The sequence below is a fragment of the Vanessa cardui genome, chromosome 15 (genome assembly GCF_905220365.1).
Source record: "Vanessa cardui chromosome 15, ilVanCard2.1, whole genome shotgun sequence".
NCBI classification, from domain to species: Eukaryota; Metazoa; Arthropoda; class Insecta; order Lepidoptera; family Nymphalidae; genus Vanessa; species Vanessa cardui.
In genome coordinates this window covers 823,155-845,023 of record NC_061137.1, presented here as the reverse complement: position 1 = coordinate 845,023, position 21,869 = coordinate 823,155, and the positions used below count along the sequence as shown (strand labels likewise).

The window sequence follows — 21,869 nt, the reverse complement described above, 5'->3', positions numbered from 1 at the left end:
AGGAATCTGTTAGTTATTAAAAATATATAAAATCTATTATTCAAATGCCGAATATATTTAAATTTTTAAAAAAAGGTATTACTACTGCGTATCTCACCGGTTCCTTTCTATAGAAACTATATTTCAAACTTTTGGTAGCGCTTGACGATATAAAAGAACTTTTTCAAGATTTTTTGAATAAAAATATACTTATTGATTTTATCTAAACCAACGGCTTTACAAAATTCAGTCACAGAGTATTTTAAGAAAAAAAAAAAAAACATAAAATTATTTGCTTTAAAAACGCCCGTTAAATCTGTAACGTTCGCGCTTGCGTGCAGAATCCTAATAAGATCTTGCTTGCAAATAATTGGTTAACGAATAAACCGACCAATTTTATTGTTCCATAATAATTTAAATTATATGCCTTGTTAGCCTTGGCTCAAATTGTGTGAATTTTTTTTTAAACTATATTCATAATTAGTGTATTCTTACAAAGGAAATTTTAACTCGTATGTTGCTTAATAGCATGTATACACAATGAACGTGAAGCTTCTGAATTTTCACTAAACTAGTGATTGACATGATGTATCGATACTTTTGATAAATCAAAATATTATTTATTTATTTAGAAAAAAAATATTCTAAATTTAAAATAATAATTTAAATATAAAGTATTCACAGGATGTAGATTCTACCGACAAAAATCATCTAGCATCGCACGATACTATCATGCCACTCCAGTGCATACATTTCGTCTATACTTAAACTTTTTTCACAGCATTGATAATAATGGCCATACTTACAGATATTGTAACATTATCATTATAATAATTACAGTAAGATGTCGAAAGGCATTGACCCCGAAATGTATATTAGGCGTAAGAAACGGATCTACAAGCGACCGGCCAAAAACAATGATGTTGTGAATAGATAAGTAGGTATTTAATTAGATAACTAAACAATGGAGAATGTACCGTAAACTATCGTAAAGTATTGCATTGGAATATAGTTGTTTAGCGTTACATGGTCATAACTTGGGATAGTTTCATAGACACTCAAATTCGATGTTTTTGAAGTTGAAACAATCAATATTAAAATAAAACTAATTATAACGGATGAATCGCGTATATTAATTATTTTTTAAAACATCCCGACGTTTCGAGCACTTTGCAGTGTTCGTGGTCACGGGTAGACAACACAATCAATATTAACTAGACAACACAATCAATATTAACTAGACAATATCTAACATAGTTTGTAATTATGTAATGTCGCTTACGTTGGGCGTAATGTTGGGATTTTTGATTGGAGTGCAGTCTTGTCTTTCCAATCCTGGATATGACGAAAGCACATCATGGTTGACAATGATTGCTCGTCGGTTGTCAGACGGGAACCAATGTCAAAGTGTCCCTATTGTGGCCTGGACCGGGACTTCGCTCAACACACGTTAGAGGAGCGGCCTCCTTGGTACGCTGAGTTACAGATCCTGAACTGCGAAGTCAATCGGGACCAGTCCCTGCGAGCAATCATGTCGGTGACACAATTGCTCACAGAGAGACATCGTGGAGGTTTTCATTTCCGAGAGTCCCACTCTGGAAAGACGATCCAAGTATGTCTGTTGTAGTGGCTTTAGTAGATAGGAATCAAACCAAAAATGCCGAATACCGTTCTGAAGGTTTCCACAGTGTAAATACAAATAGAAGAACACCATAGAACATTGAAGAATAAATTGCAATATATATACTTCTGAGTCCAGCGATGGGCCATGTCACGCACACAAATACAAAAATACACGTTTAGTATTATATAATTCCGGCGTATATTACGGGAATTAATTTCAAAATTTAAATTCCCGCTCGTGTAATTTCGAAATGTTATTTTAATATGTATCACGCAACAGTACGCGAACTATTACTCAGTAATTTACATTGAAATGTAAACATTTTCCTTATTTAGTATCAAATAAAAATATTTCTAAGAGAAACTGAAATATTTCATACTTTATCAACACTAAGTGTGTAGTTAATTGCATCTTAAAGACATAATTTTAAATCGTTCTAAGAATCAAGTCAAGAATAATTTGAATATTTTCGCAACAGAAACGTTTCTCTCAAATGTTACATTTACGTTGCACGAAAATTTGACCTTGAAATTTTACTCTCATTCGATAATTAGTTTATCTATAAAACTATGATTTGTTGATTATGATGGTTATATATATATATATATATATATATATATATATATATATATATATATATATATATATATATTTGATTGATTGATTTACCAAAAGTATCGTACGTTAGTTAAGTTAGTAAGGATTCCATATCTTTTCTAGCAATAAATATATGTTACTCGTGGATAATATAGCTTTCGAATGTTGAAAGATTTTTTTTAAATCGGTCAATAGTTTTTGAGCTTATTCATTACAAACAAATTTTTCCTCTTTATAATAGTAGTATAGATATATATGTAACATAGAATATGGCATCGAGATGGCCCAGTGGTTAGAATGCCTGCATCTTAACCGATGATTGCGGGTTCAAACCCAGGCAAGCACCGCTGATTCATGTGCTTAATTTGTCTTTATAATTCATCTCGTGCTCAGCGGTGAAGGAAAACAGCGTGAGGAAACCTGCATGTGACAAATTTCATAGAAATTCTGCCACATGTGTATTCCACCAACCCGCATTGGAACAGCGTGGTGGAATATGTTCCAAACCTTCTCCTCAAAGGGAGAGGAGGCATTTAGCCCAGCAGTGGGAATTTACAGGCTGTTGTTGTTGTTTGTATAGAATATGGTTCTTAAAAATATTTATTAATCGTGATTAGCGTTTCAAATTAGCCGTGAATCATTCTTGGAAAATTTGCGTTACGAACAGAAAGTCATAAATTTAACTCCTAACAGCCCGGTACCCAGTTCTCAGCCGGGTTTCTCTATTTTACGACGTTGATTAATATGGAAATGTATCAACGATATGCGCGGTACATTGGCAGCTCAATACATAATAACAACAATAACCCACTTTATAATGTCGATAAAACTAATAACGTATTTGAGAATTCTTAGAAAAAAAAAACGTCAAGTAATAAAATTAACGATTCCGTAACAAAATAAAGAATAATTAAACAATTAATTATGAAAATATATCGATTATATATTCACAACACTATTCGAAATGAATTAAAATATTTCATAGTAAAAAAATATAAGCTATTTATCGAATCTTAAATGATCAATTGTCAAAAAAAATGCAAATAAATAGCCTTCATGTTAACATTTTAATTTTGAAAAGTACAAGCAATCTTACATTCAATTATAAAAAACTACAATTACGTCGTCAAGAACATGTGAATAACCGTTGACACAAAACGTAAAAAATATGTATTTATAGTTCGAGATTCGTACCGAAATTTCATCAAAATCGATTTAGTGGTTAAGCGTTACTGACAAACAGACTAACGGAATTACTTTCACAAAAGTAATAGTATATTGAAGTACAGATATACCGAACTTATCCAATACTGGTTATTTAGTAAGAGAATCGAGTTGAATATTATATGTGGCGGGCATGTGCAGATTTCCTCACAATATTTTTTTAAACTATCACACGGGAGATGGAAATTGTTATGTACGATATGTTTAATGTAACAGAAATATAAACGCAAATGAAGCACACTTTGTTCATCCCCAATTTACTTTCTCATAAAAGGTAAAAGTTTGCCTGTGTCCTTCCCTGGAACTCAAGCTATGTCCACACCAAATATATCTATTCCATATCTATTTTTTTTTCAAGGTTTAAAAGTAAAGAGGTAACATATAGAGTCACTTTCGATAATGAGCATGCTCATATTGAGCACAAATATGGATTACGGTATTTTATATTACAATTTTTTACGTTAATAGATGTTCTATTTACCAGTAATCCAGTGGTTAGAACGCGTGCATATTAACTGATTAGTCTGAGAACAAACCTGAACAAGCACTACTGAATTTCCAATAATTAGTGTTCATAATTCTCTTGCTCTTCTTGTGGTGAAGAATAGCATCGTGAGGGAACCTGTGTCTAATGTCAATGCAATTCTGTTTCATTTGTATCTACCAAAGCGCATTGAAGCAATGCCTTCTCCAGGACAGACTTAATCCCCGCAGTGGGCGTAGGTTATACTCAATATTGAATGATAATAATAGAACTAACATTACCCTCTATTCAAATAGACAATAAGCGGTAAAAAGTAAGGTTAGTAGCGCATTGTTGACGGATATCTTTATAATGCAAGCTTATAGCAAAAACACAAAATAACGAGAATAAATATCGTTACGGCGAGGCATAAACATACCTTTTTTTTATGATGAATTGATTTTGAAAATCGAAAATAACTAATTCCACGTGAAGCATTATCATATACTCGTAGTGACCCCGAATATGAACGATTACAATTTATTAATAAAGCAAAAGTTCTGATATAACCTACCGGTGAATACAGTTTTTGAACAGAATCAGTTATAGAGATCACCTCTTACATACAAACCAGAATTCTAGCCTCTTTGTAATATCAGTAAAAACGTAAAATAATCAAGTGGTTTCTTTGTATTGTTATTAAATAATTATAATTAGGCATGATAATTGTGTGACTACTTTAAATTTGTATTTCAAATAATACATGCCGAAATCTAATTGAAATATATCCACAATTATAGATCATTAAGAAATAATTTCTTAGTAACTAATTTGTCGACAAAATCAACAACATCAGCAATATCGTCATCATCGATATTAAATATCCGTAAAATTCATTGTCATGAATTTCAACGGGTGGTCAAGTATAAAATGTTTGCCGTTTAGAGATGCGTTCGGAAATCGTGTCTAAATAATAATTTCGTCCAGAGGCTCGTCAGACTTAATGAAAACTAATCTCTATAAAACATAGCGATGGAAACTCATCCACAGTACATAGGTTGGCGGACGAGAATATGGGTCACCTGATAGGTGTCACCATCACCCATAGACAAAGACGCTGTAAGAAATATTAACTGTTCCTTACATCGTTAACATAACACCAACCTTGGGAACTAAAATTTTATGTCCCTTATGCCTATAGTTACACTGGCTCACTTACCCAAAATCTAAACACAACAATACTGAGTACTGTTGTTTGGTATCTACACAGACGGCCTTGCACAAAGTCCTACCAAATAAACTTCAAATTGTATGTGCTTCAACATACATAACTAACAGAGATAATTTCAACACATTTATACACACACATGCAAACGTATAGCACTTGCTTACATATATACATATCTTACAAAATCGACTGCGAAAGTGTTTTACAAGTCACACTACATTATATTTAAAACACAACTTTATTAGTCTACTATATATATACGTACACTAATATAGAGTACTATTAAGACTTATCACACTATTATTTATGACAAAAAAAACTCCAAAATTTGCATACATTGTAGATTTAGGGCGGATATACCTACATAGATATAGAATAGGCTAGATACCATACGCTTATTAGATAGTATATATTAAGACTTGACAAAAATCATACTTAAACTTCATCAAAAAATTTAAAATAAATTTCAGCTTCTTGATCAACAAAATTACTTACCGGTTTAAGCAAAAAGATTATATAGATGATTATCTATTGAGTTACTACCCAACAACGGCGTATGACAACTCAATTACACGAAAATAAACAAACAAAAGTAACTCCTTGCGGTTTTCTTAATTCCTACTTCGGGTACGCTTAGTGGGTTTGTAGTAGATACGTAGAAGCCTAGATAGGCTTCTATTAATCTGTGGCTATATATATAACGGGTATAGCTAGTATGTATGTATATATATACTAGCTGTGCCTGCCACTTCGGGTGCGTTTGAATTGACAAAGAATTCATTGTGGTATTCTAATTAATTTCTTCGTACATCAGCTTTCTGTCAATGAAAGTCCCTTCATAACTGGTCCAGCCAGACAGACAGACTAACAAAAAAAATGTTATTTTCGTACAAGTACCGTGTATACATACGCATGAGTGTACATATGCATTTAGAAAAAAGTGGTCATTTTAACAGAAAAAAATTTACAAACAGACAGTACAGTTTTATTATATGTATAGATCGTGACATCTGTGCCATCAGGCATTGAAAGTACTTCTCAAGTCCGACTCATATATTAAGCTACTACCACATTTACGCTATTAAGCGAACGTCCACTTCGGTTGGTCTCGCAGATGTCGATCTTTGCCAATGGGATACAAAGCCTTTGACAACGAATGCTTTATAAGGCGTGATCGAGTTTAGGAATATTATTATCGAAATAGTTTAATATTGTTATGTAATACTGAGTTTCTGGCCGCGTGGGTTTCTATAAGATTTATCGTTTTGTTCCGAAGTTTGCGTGTAGTGTTTCCAAAAGATCGAAGAAACAAATTATAGATACTTATCTATATATTTATTTATTGTAGAATTACTAACTGACATAACTTCCCGTAGCAACATGGCACGGATACTTAAAACGTTTATATAATCAATTGTAGTAAAATAACCAGGGATAAAATAATGAAACAAATGTAATCCCAAAATAATAATAGCAATACAATACCTACTATTTTGATCGTCATGTTAATTTTATTTTAGTTTCCTTAGAGTAGAATCTACATTACTTACCGGCGATGGAATTACAAATCTGTTCAAATGCAATGATTAAAAATGCTTGTGAGATACTTTAAAAAAGTTAATTGGCGTATTATAATAACTGAACACATTCAATGTCTTGTTTAATTGAAATAATAACTAAACACGTTCATTACAAATTGTCGCTTTATAGATACATATCTATAATTATATTCATATCTATAATTAATTTAATATTAAATATACAAAAACATTGTTATACAAACGAATATATTAAATACAAAATGATTTCGGAAGTCAGTGGCATGTCGCTATTAAAAAGATTGAAATCATTACAAAAACCTAACTATAGAATTGTATGTTTTGTGAATCTACAAAAAATTGATAAACGACAACCAGAGCTATTTCTTACGGAACTCGAAAGTCACCGCGGAACGTTGTCGTGAAATGTCAAAAAGTTTTATGCGACATCGACTAAAATAATTAAAAAAATTTAAGGATAAACTCGTAAAAAAACAGTGAATTCGTTATTCGCATTTCATGAGTGAGATACGAAGTGATCTTACGGAATAGTATGACAACTACCGTTTGTATTTGACTAGTTTCCGCCCACGGTTTTGACTAATATAGCCCCCCCACTACATCATGGATTTACAGAAATTAGGTAAACCATATTCTTATCTGTAGCCTTGAAAACATGTGTACATGTATCATGACTATTATAGATTTTTCGAAACGGTTTTTCATAGGAGTTAGTTACATTTGAGTGCGAATATTCCCACTTGTACCAAGATTTTAAAACAAATAACATATTTCTCTATCGATATACAATTACTTAGTAACAAAATAGAGGACATTTTTTAAGCCAAGGCTACGTGAGCAAGTTAAAGTGCACAAGTAACAAAGTACGCTAAACGGTAAACTCTCTATTCCAATCCTCTCGTAGAAATTGCGACACTTAGACACTTGATTTTGGCTTTCAGTCCATCTGGGTTGGTACCATCCACTCATCGCTCATTTTACCGCTAAATAGCTTTTGGGACGTTGTATTGCTATGAAGTGAAGTATATGGAATAATTGAGACTGTAAATACAGACAGAAGGGACTTAACATTGCAGTGACCAAATTTGGTGGCACCTTTACAGTGTGTAGGATAGTCAATATTTCTTTCAATATCAATTTTGTGGGTGGTGGTTACCAACACCCACACAAATACAGACACCAAAACACTTACCATAAAGAGATCCAGAAAAACAAAGTTTTTGAAGATTTATAGTATAATTACGCAAAAAAAAAATTACGCAAAAACACACATGACTGAAAATTCCAATAATTGAAATCCGTAAAATAAAATTTAGTTGTCTGTACATCCCATACAAGTACATATATATAATATGTTATAAACATTAGCAACATATGGTGAAAGTATGTCACATAGTAGACATTGCTGTTCTTTATTTGGTGAAACATTATGCATAATAACTGTAGTAATATATTCCATTGTTCTGTCTGGGTCTGACAATTGTTATAATTCCCCTGAGATTCTTTTGAAAGATATATGGGTAAGAGTATCGTGACAGAAAGACAATTAAACGCGCTTGCCACGCACCAATTTAGTTAAGCAATGTAAATAACCTTTTATCTATATTCATCCAATTTATAATTGTAGAATGTACTTAAACGTATGCAAAATTAACGGGATGTTACTTAGCCACTACTGGGCTAAGTCGTCCTCTCCCTTTGAGGAGAAAATTTGGAACTTATTCAATATACATATGTGGCAGGATTTAATATAAATGACAAACATGCAGGATAACTCACTATGTTTCCATCATTGGCAAAAATTGGAAAAATACTATCCACAATTAAGGACATAAAAATTATGTGACTCTGAATCCCCAATCATTGGTTAAGATTCACGCGTTCAAATCTCTAGGCTATAACGATTTAATGATACGTATAGTTGAATTTAAAAATAAAAACAATATTTATTATACAATAACATCATTGAGTTTGATATAAATAAATGAAATGATATGTGTATGTTTAAATGAAATGGCTAATTACGTTTAATCTTCGTCCTTAGGATTACTGTTTACTGATCCTGCTTACGTGATAAGACATCACTTAATATAATTAATGGTACTAGATACTTCACTTTGAGATAAAATGTCATCAAGAATCCATAAAATGTGTTATTTTTCTCTGAACTGGTATTATAATGTTTTTCTTTAACATTAATTCTTTTAGAAAAATAAAAGAGCTATAAAATTTAAAAATGGAATCATAAATTTAAAAGCCCCATTAAAACGGAAAATACTAATGATCGTAAAAAAAAAATTTAGGCCCATTGCTAGCGCATATTGGAATTAATAAATAAAGATGCTAAACATTAAAAAGAAATAGTTCCAAATTTAAAAACTTGCTATCATGTAATGGCAAGGACTGTAAGAAAAGTAAAACGTGGTAGAGGTAAAGAAATCACCGTGAAACAGCTTCCCGCTATAGTTATTACACCACCTGAATTAGACATGAAATTAAAAGTGACAAATAACAAAGAAAACAATAACAACGATACAGTAGACGCAGCTAATGAAGCGTCAACATCAACCAAAATGGATTTCAATGTAAACGAGCTAATCGCTCAGCTGTCCGAGAATTCCAAAGCATCCAAAGGAGAAATAGAAAACATACAAAGAAAGTTACTCCAGCAAGCCAATGAGATATTAAAAGTGAACGCTTTTGTCAATCAGCCGATGCCAGAACCGCGTGTGATCAGCGCGATGCAAAAGTACAATGGACCCATCTACGGCAGACCTATATTAAACGGGAATGGACCAAACAACTCGACCCAAGTTAATCAAGATGCTCAATTAGTACCTGAGAAGTTGCAGGAAAATGTTAGTGAGGTAAACAAGGAGTGGACTAAGCGAAGGGTCAATATGTACGGCGCGGGAAGAGGCGGTTTTTTCTACGAAACGAGTTTTGACGCCCGCTCGCCTGGCGGTAGTGCTAGTGGCAGTGCGCACGCCGCGACGATCAGAGGTGAATGTCTTTACATGTTACTGTTTAAAAAATAAACTTTCTGGTCAAATTTCGTGTTTAACGTTCAGTGTTTTCGATGTATAAGTGTGAATGTAGTTTCGTGCTGTGATTACCGTTATTTGTTCAAGTTTATTTTACGGATCTGGTATGTGTCTCAACATTATCGTCACACGACTTAGTAACGGGGCTCTGTTTTCTATAACTATCGATAACTTGAGCTTAACACATAAAACGTTATTACGTACTGGTCTTTTAAAATGTATCCTTGACAGTTTGAGGACTGTTATACTGTGTTTGTTTTTGCTTAAGAATTTATAACCTAAAAGTTGAAGTCGTTGCTAGTAGCACATCCGGTAAGATCGCTCAGTACATCAAGTTCAAACTTATGAATGAATAACAGAGTCGCATGAACATATTAATGTACTCCGTTCCAAAAGTATTTGAATAAAGTCAAGACGAAAATCAACTTTAGAACCTACATATATACAACGCTTTATAAAACATGATTACTCTCATTAATACTGTTCAAAACATCTTTTGTTTTACTTCATGTGAGTTCCATATTTAGAGTAATAATAGTATTTGTAAATGGTTAAGTTTATCAATACCTTATATTTGCAAGTTAAGATTGAGCGTGATCATTTAAGAGTATAATGTCAAATTTAATTATCCTGTCTGTTTCTTTACTATCTATACTAGGTATCATTCACCTGTGATTGATACCTACCTGTGGCTCGCTCGCTTTACATGTTTTATTTGAGTTTGCGTCTTCAATTCAAAACTCACTCTATCAGAATACAACCGCCTTCTATACCAAATTTCATTAAAATTCCTCCAGTTGTTCAAATATGATTACAAAAAAACTTGGTGGTAGGATTTGGTGAGTTGTGACTCTCGACTCTCTCGACTCGATAACCACTTATTTACCACACATCCTACCGCTTTTCAACAATCATTTGATGAGTTCTGATTTAAAGGATAAGTCATTACTGGCACAAGAGACATAGCATCTTAATTCCTATATATCTACCTATTATCATTAATAATGTTATCAAGAGTTGTCATATCTTAGTTTGCCAATGTCTATGGGCGGTGGTGATCAGTTACCAACAGGGGGCTCATTTGCCAGTCCGCCCACAAGTAACATAAGTATTTATTACCTGTGCCCTGCGGATTCACCAGCATTCACTTCGTATTAATCATCCCTATATCATACATAATATGATAAGTCCGGTGCATTGCATTGGTAATATACTAGTATAACTATTCTGAGAGTAATCTCGTATATCACGATTGAATACGATCGTAAAATGTCGGAAAATTATATGCGATACTTGCTGTTAAAATTAAAACATTTCATAAATACGCAGGTATTAATAGCATGTCACCGTAAATATGTAAAATTTCACAAGTGGCTTACGAAGTGATTGATTATAAAATAACACTCCAATATTGACAGATATTAGTAGCCTAAAACAACCTCTATATACAGAGTACTTTACACTGAAATGCTTTAGATAACTAGTGTTTGTCCGTGAGTTCGTGTTTTAGGTATAAAAAACATTATCGTTTCTCAGGGTTCGAACTTGTTTCCTACCAAATTTTATCAAAATAAGTTTTGTGGTTTAGTCGTGACGGTGTCAGTGAGACAGAGTTACTTTCGTATTTATAATATTTATAAGTATAGTGCGTTCCACCAAATAAACTAACTTTATAATGGAAAAAATAAGATTAAATAAGTAAATATAATTGTATTGAGGTTATAAATGTCAATAAAATAATACAGACAGTAAGGATTGCGACTCTAAAATATACTGACAAGATTATATTTATGAAATAATAAATTTGTCTTTACTATCACAAATTCACATTCAAAACAAATGTAACCTTAAGTATATATGGCATAAGAATCAATTTACAATAAATGATATTGATAAAAGCTTCGAAACCATAATTACCAGTACGTATCATTAGAAACAATTCCAAGAAAGTATTTCTTTATCTCAAGTAAAAGCGTGCATGCTTTGACGATTATGTTCGTTAATACCATTGATATGTTTTATTTCGGATCCGTAGTTTGGAACGGGATTATCACTCAAAATAATCTACCTCTTATCAAATACAATAGCTTGAGTCATCTATCGTGAAACACCTGCCTGTAAGGTAGATAGTGTCTTCGCATTTCAAGTGGAATAACTTACCATTGCTAGTCATCAATGATTTTACCACAAAATACATGAATTGTTGTCAAATTGAAGAGTGAGTGAACCAGTGTATTTACAGACGCAATATATAAAGAGTTCGTGACAAAGGTGCTAGAGTAGTGCTGGAGTAGCGTTTGTAAGAAGTTATGATTAATTCTTGACGTGGCTTTCTTCCACTAGTAAATTTGCCAATTTCATTAAAAAAAAAGATTATCAGCGACACTTCAATATAATAGTGTCTTTGAAACATCAATTGCTAAATGTAAGTTTATTAGCGATTTTCATGTACTTACGTTTTAAAGACTTCAAATTAATAAAAGACTAGAATTATTTAATACAATCTAAAAACTTTATTATTATAGTAAATGAAGCAATTTTGAAAAGAAAACAAAAGACGGAGAATGATTGATAAGCGAAATAGACTATCGTAATGATATTTAAAGATTGCACGCATCACAAAAGCATATTCCTGTATAGCACAACACAACTTAGATGTAACATCGGCAAATTCAATAACACCGATTACTGCCGATTTATACAAACAATAGAAATCGCTCCCTATCGCGCCATTCGACGCTATTCGTCGCTATATATTCTCGTCAGTTCAACCCGACAAAGTAGGTGCATGTAAATCGACGTTTCAAATTGACGAATATATTAGGTCGTATGATATTACAAGTTATTACGTTTGTCTAAAGCTCATGTTCACATAAGAAATAAATATTGATAATTTGGGATAGAGTACTTAATTTGGATGTGATCGGTTTTACGAATTTTGCCGATGCTACATCTAAGTTGTGTCGCACTATACGCGATTCTTAAAGAGGAATTTACTTGAGTGTGATGGAAATCTTATTACGACTTTTCCCATTTGTTTTTTATTATAGATTGTTATTTGTTATGTCTCAGATCTAATCGCTATCTCGAAATATATTAATGAATTCAGATAGTCAAACATACTTAACATATTTTATAACCTAAGCACCTTTTTACGATGCAATATTAAATAATTTTCTTAATCCACGAACATTATGTCATATTTAAGTTTGTGAACGATTTTTTGCACGTTTTAATATCGGAGCTTTAAATAATTTTGTAATATTTTATTTTTTACGTGTTACAAAGATTATTCGAGATAAATTTCAAATGATTAATAAAAAGTTGTTTTTGAATAATTTAAAAAAAGGAATTAGCAATTCATAGTTGTCAATAATTAAACAGCATAATTAAAGAGAATGGACAACTGTTACATGGAGTAACGCAATGAAAGATCGATAAATCGACGGTCACATCTCTCACTGGACCTTTGATTGGATAATGAGGATTAAAGGACACAAGTGTGCTTCCTCATGGTATTGTGTCAAAAAGATTCTTGCTTCTTCTACACATTTATATTTTTATCGATAATCGATATCATCTTGTTACATCACTAAACATCACTAATGACTAAAATGATCACAACTTAATTTTATTTCATTTCATTGCGAATTAGTAATTTGATGTAATTTAGTAAAAATGGTCGTATTCTTTTAAATTATTTCTATTTTATTTGAATTATAAATACATGTATTTGAAATTTAATACCCTATTAGTTGATTTTTACATAATATATTTTTGCTGATAGTGAGACAGATTAGAAATATATATCATTTTGTTTAAGTAAACTTATCTCGTTCGAAATTTACGAGCTTTTTTATACTAAGTTATGCTTTATGTCTGACAAATAAATCACATTATTAAAGCTATACATTCGAATTTAAATATTTTATTGATTGTGAATATTAGTTCTTTTTTTAAATACAAATTTGTATTAAAATACTTAAGCTATCACGCTATATTTCAAAATAGCGACCCGCCCGGGCTTTGCACGGGTGCAATACTGATAATAAATATACTATACACTTTGTTTATTTACGACATCGCATAACAAACTTCTAAAATTATCAGTGTTTCTTTAATACCTATATTGTTCATGTATATATACAAAAACCTTCTTCTCGAATCACTACGCATCAAAATCCATTGCGTAGTTTTAAAGATTTAAGCATACAGGATATAGGGACAGAGAAGACGACTTTGTTTTATACAATGTAGTGATATGAAGAGGTAATCTTGGGCGATGTCCCTAACGATCAATTTCAAAGGCAAGCGCACGACATAACTACACAGGTGTGTGCAATGACATGTGCACAAACTATTTATTTTCTCTTTATTTACATAAAAACAAATGCAACCACAAATACTTCAACCATAAGACCAACAGCGCTAGGCAAGGTGTTAGCAAGATTTCACAAATTAACTTGTTTAAATCATGACGTCATAATCAATATTGCTATCTCTTGCTCATGTATGGATTTAAAAAGGGATAACCAACATGTTATATTAGACGAAAGTTTACATTTTATTTGGTTTTATGGACTGATCTTTGACCTATACGCATTTGATGGATCAATTAAGAGGACATTGACAAGTAAAATAAAACCATCATCTCCAGTTCTATAAAGTAAATAATATTAAACATGTTTCGTCTACAATTAAAACAGACGGAAATCATAAATCAAAAACATAATCTATGTATATAAATGTCAAAATTAATTTAAAAAAACCAGACGTGTTCAATCGATATTATTTATTTAATGCTAATATTTATATAGAACCGTTAAAGTGTAGCGTTAGTATTTCTCTGCTTCATAGCCTTAAACGAAGCTTACTTTATATCTCATCAAATTATTTGCAAAGATTTAACCGTGTAAGACATACAAATACATTCATATTTATAATAATAGTAGATAAAGATACAAGACGCTTTTTATCTAAGGTTCTAAATTTGAAAAATATTTTATTTAAATACATATTAATGTATGTTGCGAAAATCACTCACGAAACTCCTCAATATATAGAGAGTTTAAAAATTTGATAATTTAATGATTTTATTGATGACAGTAATGGGTGTCGGGTCAAATAGTGATCACAGCTACTGGGCTACCAGTGACATCAATAGTAATATCTTGAATTTATTATCGACAAGGAATTTATTAAAATGTCTACTGTAATAATATAACGACAGTGTATTTGGTTTCTTTCCAACTTCTTGTGTTCCTATATATTATTTTCCTCTTTTTTTTATTTTACAATTGGACTAATCCGGGTTTTTTAAAGTTCGATATTCAAAATTTAAAAGATACCACTGACATTTCGTTCTGTCAAAAAAAAATTGCAGATAAAAAATTAACGTTGCAAAAATTTAAATAAATTAAATGCTTTGTCCTGTCTTAATATGCATATATGTACATAAATTATATTTGTGTCAAAATAAATCATTTTATGATTTCTTCAAAGTGAGATGTTAATTATCGTTAATACTTACTGGAACAACATTGGCTCTACAAGGCTTGGATTTTATAGTAATGTTTCTTTGTTTTAAAAATCGTATCACGTCTATAGATTTTTATTTCTAAAATACGTGATTTTAAAATATTGCTATTAGTTTATGTATTATATATGATCTTATCCTAAACTGCTATGTTATTGTTTTCATTTCGCTAACTTCATATACATATTTTTAATATTCCACGTTCATTTTTAGTTACTCTATCGTCATATTAATGCCGGCTATAGATTTAAACAGATGCCTTCGAAATGACTAACAAAAAATTGTTGAACGCATCTGCCGGTCATCGGTTGCCTCAAGCTATTACGTTGAACAAAGGAAATTGGACTCTAATTCAAAATAATTAAGTTTACTTTCTTTTGTATATGATTATTGGGGAGACTCTTGTCATATTTTTTATTGCTTTTCGAAACTGTATCTTATGAATTGGCGATAAGGTTAATAGCAGCTTGTATCGCAATAATTGCTAGCTTTTGATGCAACGGAAATACTTTCGCAGCTTTTAAAACTTATACCTGCTTAAGTTTTGTACAGGTTCTCTACATCGGAAGGTTATTATTTGAATTTTTAAATCTGTAGTACAAAGCATTGTAATGTTATCAAGTATGATATTTGTTAGCAGTAAAAGACTTCAACGCGCACTAGGTTTTTTTAAAAAAATAATTGTGTTTTTTTTCGATATTCAAATTTGACTTTTTATACTAGATTACATACATATATTGGACAGGAAATTGCGATCTATCTTGTATTTGTCCTTTTCTATCTCTCGTAGTCCGGTAACAAAGTAACCCGACACGATCGAAGAGAGATCAGGCGCAGGCACAACGCCTTGGATACCAAGTCACGAAAGTGTAAAACTGCCAACTTTTGAAATAAAAAGAAACCTCAAGACCTCGGGGTCTAGAAATTCTAAAAACTAACGGGTAACGAAATGTCTGTATAGTATAAAATCATATAAGTCATTACTACCCTTTCGACTTGACAAAGTAAGTAGAAATTAGTAAATTACTCACTGCTGGACAAAAGTATATTCTCCTATTAAGGAAAATATCCTGAAGTTCATTCGGCGCAGTTACTCAAATACGTGTTTTGGGAATTTATAACGAGCTCAACTATTACATGTGCGTTTAATAATTTTATTATATATAAATACTAATATTTTTATTTGAACATATTCTAAACGTAAATGAGATTAACCTTAATTCAAATAACTAATCAATGAATATAATATGGTGAATAATTTATTTAAAGATTTACTCATTGATATGTTTTTATCACTAATAACTCACTCAGTACACTCACTACGATACAGCACTAAACTCACTCAAGTACAAGGGATAAAGCTTCTAGTCCACCATAGAATTGTCAGCGCAAAATAATTTTTATGTTTCGATTTATTAAATATTATAAAAAAATATTTGTAGATTAGTTTAGGGTTAGATATTAGTGTAGTTCATATGATACGCTTAGTAGGTCACTGTAAATCTGCGTTGAACTTTGGGGGACATTGTATGTTTCCCCAAGGTTCATAAAGCGAGTGACTTTCCTTTATGTAGTTACACTGGATGTCCTTTTAAATATATTTTTTATTAGCAGAGTGTGTCAAAAATGAAGTTATATCAATTTCAATACGTAGCATATATCTACAGACATTAGACGTTGATGGGTCATGTTATATGTTGGTAAATGAGCCCTCATTAGAATCATATGCTTTTCAATATCAATGTAGAAATGATAGCATGTTTAGCTGATATGATATTTTAGTATGCTATCTTATATTACCTTGCGCGGTAAGATTAACTTAGAAAGCGATTATTCAATGCGACTCGCGCGCCACCTACGTCCATGCGAGTTCTAACAATAAGCCTTAACTCGAAACGAATGAACATTTCGTGAACGCATAGAATACGTATAAATTCAGTCATTACATTTTGTGTTTATGATTACCGCTTAACTACCTACTACTTTATTTATCAAGGTTATATATTTACATAAGTATTATAACTGATTTTTATAGTAGATAATTTTATTATTCCATTTTTTTATATTACACTTAGTGTAGGTAGAGCTTTAGGGATTTGTGTAAGCCAATCTAGCTACGTAGTACGAATTGTTCATCGAATATTACCGCCAAATAGAAATACTTGGTAATGTTGTATTCTAAAGTCGAGATGGCCCAGTGGTTAGAACGCGTGCATCTTAACCGATGATTGCGGGTTCAAACCCAGGCAAGCACCGCTGATTCATGTGCTTAATTTGTCTTTATAATTCATCTCGTGCTCAGCGGTGAAGGAAAACATCGTGAGGAAACCTACATGTGACAAATTTCATAGAAATTCTGCCACATGTGCATTCCACCGACCCGCAATCGAACAGCGTGGTGGAATATGTTCTAAACCCTTTCCTTTATCGAATCAAATAGACCATTTGCCGCAAGACAGTCTCGCCTTCATATTAAATCAAAACATAATAATCAAATATCGTTGGTAAATAACATACATAATTTGTATTATCAAATAAAATTAAATAAGAAAACACGTGTGAAAAAACGTTTGTTCTTAATTCAAACTACAAATGTCCCGTAGTCGCTTAGATATCATTTGACAGTACAAACTGTCCCGTTACGGACCGGTCGAACGGCTGACTTGCCAAAACCATGACACGGTTTCCAGCGCTATATTTAGCCCCTAATTAATACTTGATCACAAAATGCATCTACGCTGATACGAAATACCTTTAACGATAACATTAACTCAATGACAACTTTAAAATGCAATTATTATTACCTATTTTATTTGGTATTATCGAAATTTTATAAATTTCTGACAATAAATCTTTCTATGTTTCAAGACTCTATTTAATTTGTTATTTATAGGTTTATTCTTTTAGTAAATTGTGTACGGTTTTAATATGAGATATGTTTATATATTGGATGCATTCAGATTTACTCATGATGTTTACCTTCACGACCGAATACGAGATATATATGTACTTGATACACGAATTAAGCATATGAAAATTCATCTGTACCTCCCTACTAGATTGCAAACCCCAATCGTCTTTAAAGATTGATGAAGATAACCATCATGGATTTTATCTATAAGTGTAATAAAATTGGAGTGTCTGTTTGAAATATAAAAATAAATGCGTTTTACTAAATGCGTATGTACAGTCAGAGTAAGAAAACCTTCGTCAGTTTTCAAATTCATTCCTTTATCTAGTTATAAACTCTTAGTACCCTTTGAATCTAAACATCAAATCATTGCGACGCAATATGTCATTTTCAATCGGTAAAGATTATCGCTCATACTGAGCACACGAAAATAAATCTTAATGTGACGAATCTTTTCTTACCCCAACTGTACATATGTATACACGGCACTTATTTTAAATTTTTTGTGTGTCTGTCTGTTTGGCTGGACCGATTATGAAGGGGCAAAAAGCTGATGTAAGAATAATTTACTTAGGCTACAATAATAACGATAATAAATATAATAACAATAATAGGTCTTAATATTAATGTAAATTGAAAAATAAATTATAAACATCTTCTAAGTATAAAACTAACACTTGTAATAACATGTATTTAATTAAATCATCCAATTAAAGAAGTCACCATCCTTTCGTGTAGTGGCCTCATAAGGCTAGTTACCAATGAAATACATTTCCTTTAGCGATATTACTGAGGCTCTATCGAGAAAATTACTGGTCCGTTAGACAAATTACTATTACATTACAGAATAATACCAGCTGATGTCGCCCGACTTTTTGTAGCTGATTAGATGAGAAAGTTCCACAGTTCTACTTTATGGAGAATCTTAACATCTTGTACAAGCACTACCTAAAATGTAATTAACGAGGTAGATTTAAACGTGAACGCTCTGGGCATACTCTTAACTCTTATTCAACCATGATGCTACAGTATTGATAATGTCAAACTCAAATTCCCTTATTCAATATAGAATAATTATACTTACTTTTTAAGTGTCAAATTAAATACTACCAATATGTATATTACATAATATGTTTTCTTCTGATAAATGCAAGATTAAAAATGTTCTTTCTCTACATGAGACGAAATTAAGTATACGATAAATCAGAGGTCCTTGTCCAGATTTCAACCATCAAGTAAGAAATATATTTCCGAAAATTATGCCACTATTTTAATGATGATAATATATTCATTTTTATTTAAAAGCTTTGGTTCATTTTTTTAAAATTTCAGTCCTGTTTAAAGGTGGACCGACCGAAAATCATTTTTTAAAGATTTTTACGTTATAAAATAAATGTATTATCGTTATAGAATAATTTATTTGGCTACTACGCCTTAATTGTAAGTCGACGACGAATAATTTAATTAGTATACATAATTTTAGCACGCACATATCGTTACGTGAATACACATTAATATTTCAAATTAATTGCAACTTACTAAAAACAAACACTACGATATATGTAGCATAAAAGTACCAAACAAAGTATATTCCTCGGAAAATAATTAAAATTAAAAAGTCGGAACTTCTACTTGTAAAAGTCTTCTTGTTGTTTTACAGTATGATTTATTTTGTTGTTAACGAAATGTAGTGTCAGCAGCACAATGGCAACAAAGCGCCATTCATCTTCCTTTCTCCTGCTATCAGATCAGTTACACGAAACTATTACAAATTTCCGCTTCATATAAAACTATCTAGCTCACTTAAAAGTACCTGCAGGTGGTAAGAAAGTAATATACTTACTTAGACAATATTCTTTTCATGACTAGTATTTGTTTTTTATTTGATAATAGACGTGTTCACAGGGAAAACGGATTTGAAGGTTTATTAACATCATTTAAATATGCTTAGGGTTTCATGTATTCCACCGCTATGCAGCAATATTTTATATTGTTATTTTTCGGTTTGTTATTTTTTATGGAATAGTTTGACGGATGAGCATATGGGTCAGCTGATGGTAAGTGGTCACCATCTCGCATAGACAATGACGCTGTAAGAAATATTAACTATTCCTTACATCGTCAATGCGCCACCAACCTTGGGAACTAAGATGCTATGTCCCTTGTGCCTGTAGTTACACTGGCTCACTCACCCTTCAAACCGGAACAAAACAATACTGCGTACTATTGCTTAGCGGTAGAATGTCTGATGAGTGGGTGGTATACCCATGCGGGCTTGCACAAAGCCCTCCCACCAAGTGAAGGACGAGTGAGCTGTATGGAGCATATCTTAGCTTCTAAGATGTTGGCGGATTGGTAATGTAAGGAATGGTTAATACTTCTTGCAACGCTAATATTTATAGCTTACCTACATTTTGAAAAAAATATCACTAAAAATCAGTGACCCAAAAATTCACCGACTTTACACAAGTTTTTGGGTTATTGTGTATGCACAACACGGGTGCATTATTTACTGGTATAATTCTTAACTATGATATATATAATAATATGAGAATAATTAAAAACGATTCATAAATGTAATGTATGTGCTTCAATCTCCATTGATAAACTCCTTATTTATAAAGTTGTATAAAAAACTTATAACTCAGTATTTTTTCTGAATGCATCCATTTGGATAAAACCTCGGCATTTATGAGTTTCCTAACAAGGAATCTAGACGTCCAAACGAGTCCTAGATATTGAGCAAGTCTGGAAACTAGAACGTTGAATTATAGTAATTTCCTCTAGATAAAGATTTAATCTGAAGATTGCACGGATGCGGTCTGTAACATAAATATGAACGAGTCTGACTTTAATTGGAATTTGTAATAAAAATATATTGTAACGTCTTAATACTGTTAAACTGATTTTACCCAACTGCACTATAAAGAAGGGTAATGATATATTTAATATTGCTTTTCTATTTCAATAATTGTCAATAGCTTGCCTTGCAATAATTGTATGCTTTTGTGGTAGATTTTTGACAATCGCTTAGAAACAGAAATGCTTCTACGTTGGATAAAGAATTTGAATTTGTAATTATTCAAGAATATCACATCTAACACATGATTTATTTTATTGGTCTAGCAGTTTCAATTTGTGAAAATGAAAGTAGTATGTATTTGTTGTAATTTCATCACATTATTAAAAAAATATAATATTAAAACAAAAAATACTTAGAAGATAGACTGCTCTTTGATGTTGCATCTTCTATTATCAAATCTGAAATTGTTTGATATTTTTCAAATTTATCTAATGCCGAATCGCTTCCGATTATCCGCTTGTCTCAATGGAAATACTTCCACGGCAGATATTCTACGTGTGTGCGTTAAATCAAATGCACTTTCGATTCTCTCTCATAAACGAATAGGACAGTTAGCGACAAAGTCAAAGAGTATTTACGAACCACACACACAGTCTTAGATAATTTGTTGGATACATTTTGCAAACAATTCGTTCTATGTACAGAACATAAATAACTATTTCCATTTTAAAAAATATCCGTTTCCAGAATAATAATTCCATAACATGAGTCCAGTACATTAAGTTATCAACGCTTCTCTTGTATATAAATACTAGTTGTTGCCCGCGACTTCTCTCGCATTTTAGGGGTTGATTATCACGTGTTAGGCAAAATAAGTAGCCTTTCTTGGACTTCACATTCA

The 21,869-nt window shown here is 31.7% G+C and overlaps 1 protein-coding gene across 1 annotated transcript in view; it reads left to right on the top strand.

Annotated features, from left to right (window-relative positions):
- LOC124535703 overlaps window positions 1-21,869 on the top strand; it is a 51,735-nt gene that overhangs the window by 1,853 nt on the left and 28,013 nt on the right. Inside the window, exon 2 of the mRNA XM_047112013.1 lies at window positions 8,978-9,677. Within this exon, the coding sequence (XP_046967969.1) occupies window positions 9,068-9,677 (610 nt within the window). The 5' untranslated portion in view covers window positions 8,978-9,067. The remainder of the gene's footprint in view (window positions 1-8,977; window positions 9,678-21,869) is intronic.